The 2,398-nt window shown below is 52.8% G+C and overlaps 1 protein-coding gene across 1 annotated transcript in view; it reads left to right on the forward strand.

Annotated features, from left to right (window-relative positions):
• The window catches only part of SLC26A9 (solute carrier family 26 (anion exchanger), member 9), a 13,748-nt gene that overhangs the window by 3,138 nt on the left and 8,212 nt on the right, over nucleotides 1-2,398 (forward strand). Inside the window, exons 6-9 of the mRNA XM_010137525.1 lie at nucleotides 508-660; nucleotides 1,023-1,105; nucleotides 1,390-1,537; nucleotides 2,255-2,368. Coding sequence (XP_010135827.1) covers nucleotides 508-660; nucleotides 1,023-1,105; nucleotides 1,390-1,537; nucleotides 2,255-2,368 — 498 coding nt within the window. The remainder of the gene's footprint in view (nucleotides 1-507; nucleotides 661-1,022; nucleotides 1,106-1,389; nucleotides 1,538-2,254; nucleotides 2,369-2,398) is intronic.

The following is a 2,398-nucleotide window of genomic DNA, read 5'->3' on the forward strand; positions in this document are numbered from 1 at the left end:
CCCAGGCCGGGAAAGAGGGGCTCTGAGAGAAGGGAAGGGTGGAGGGAGGGGGAATACAGCTGCCTGCAGCACTCTCAGCCCAGCACACCTACACGGCTGCCACTGTATTTCCTGCACAGTATCATCCGAGCCCCTGACTGCCAGTTTCTGATTAGGAATAATGATTTGCGGAGAATACGAACAGTGTTGCTTTACAGCAGGAGTCTTGCACAACTGTTAGCAACAGAAACTTTCCCTATGAGCAAATTTACCCTTTCCTGGGCTTTCCTGCATCTTCCATGGATGCATCCTCCACCAGTGCAGCTAGAACTGCATTGAAGTGGACAGCACAGCCCCAGGGCTGGTTGCTGACCTCTCCGTAGCAGTGTTTCTAGCTCTTCTCTCACCCTCATCACATCTCAGGGTGTTTGCAGTTGATCATGGTAACAAGTGTTCTCCATTGTGCTGTCCATGTTGTCCAGAGTCGCTGGTTCCCCATGACACCTTCTCTTCTTCTCTCCCCTTTAGACATTCATTGATATTTGTAAAGGTCTGCCCAAAACCAACGTGGCCTCCCTGGTCTATGCCTTGGTCAGTGCTGGGCTCCTGAGCATTGTCAAGGAGCTCAACCTAAAGTACATGAAAAAGATCCGGATGCCCATCCCCATGGAGATCATCATCGTAAGTGATGCATGAGATGTCCCTTGGACCCTCCAGGAGACAGTTCCCCCCTCACCTTACAGCCCTGGGCACTCACCTCTGCTCCTAGAGGGCTCGTCATGTAGAGCATCTACACAGTGAATATGATGTGATCTCCACATGGCTTGGGGTCACACATTGGGCCACTCTCATGGAGGATTCCTCTGCATCCTGGTGATGCTGAGGATGAGGAACGTAACTCCTGCTGGGAAAGATCTCTGCTTTCCTAGCCCAAATTTGGTGCTAATTTCCTACTGTCAGCCCCAGGAGCACATCAAGTGTAGCGCTCCCAAGAGAGCTCATGCTCTTTCTCCTTACTGCTCTTTTATTCTCTGTACTTCCAGGTAATTGTTGCGACTGCAATCTCAGGCAGCTTCAACATGCCCGAGAAGTACGGCATGCCAGTAGTTGGGAAGATCAGCATGGGGTAAGCGCATGTGCAGCTCTGACTCAACCTCCAGATCCCTTTCCTTCCTTCTCATCCTCCTGCTGCCTAGAAAGCACCTCACTCTTCCCTGCTGCACAACAGTCCCCTTCCAGGACAGTCAGGCAGCACTGCTGCGTCCTGTTACACAACTGCCACCATCCACTCAAGCTGTCCACACTGCAGACACGGATTATGACATTCCTGAACACACAAACGCCTCACCCACTTCTCCAGCCTCCAGACACTAGTGTCACAACTGCTTCTTGCCCCTTCTCTGCGTGCAGGTTCCCAGCACCAACCCTGCCCCTGGTGAACAAGTGGAAAGACATGATCGGCACTGCCTTCTCGCTCGCCATCGTGAGCTACGTGATCAACCTGGCCATGGGGAGAACGCTGGCAGCCAAGCATGGCTATGACGTGGACCCCAACCAGGTAACGCTTGGTCTGGAAGGACGCAGTCAAGGACCGTTCCCCTTGCTCAGGCATGAAAGGAGAAACTTGCTGCATGAATAGGAAGCTTTCAGCTTTCAAACAGCTGTGCTGCTCCCATGCAGGCTCCCAGGGCAGCTTGCCATGTGGGGGTCAAAAGGACATGGCAGATCCACCTCCCACGGGCTGGAGAGAGGCTGCCAAAGGGAGGAAAGGCTTAGGCTGAGCTCTTTGCCTTGCTCTCCCTCCAGACTTGAGGCTGCAGTCCTGGGTGCTGGCACAGACAGCATTTTTGCAGGTTGTTGAAGCACAACAAGGCACATGTACTTGTCACTGAGTGGAGAAAGACCTGGATTCCTGGTGTGTCACCTAGATACTGCGAGAGGCAGGACATCAAATAATCTTCTTTCATCATCACTGGCACAGTGGCAGCTTTCAATAACAGCCACACATACCACATGAAGCCCTGCCCTTAGTGTGTCAACAGATGACAACGTGTTTATGTGGAATTATGTTTCCAGGTTTCCCAGCTATTCCAGAGCCCATCCCAGCTCGTATGAGAAGGAAGGGGTCTGGGACACACTACAGGAAACCCAGATCCCTTCCCTGGCCACACAAACCCAAGACTCGGGCACCTGCTCTCCCTGGCAGCTCTCACACGTTGGCCAGGCAGGATGGGCAGTTGTCCTTTCTGATGACCACGTTCCCCCTTCTCCACAGGAAATGCTGGCCCTGGGATGCAGCAACTTCTTTGGATCCTTCTTCAAAATCCACGTGATCTGCTGTGCTCTCTCCGTCACTCTTGCCGTCGATGGGGCAGGAGGGAAATCACAAGTTAGTAACTTCTCCTCCTCCTCTCTTCCC

The sequence above is a fragment of the Buceros rhinoceros genome, unplaced genomic scaffold (assembly GCF_000710305.1).
Source record: "Buceros rhinoceros silvestris isolate BGI_N320 unplaced genomic scaffold, ASM71030v1 scaffold7916, whole genome shotgun sequence".
Taxonomy (NCBI): domain Eukaryota; kingdom Metazoa; phylum Chordata; class Aves; order Bucerotiformes; family Bucerotidae; genus Buceros; species Buceros rhinoceros.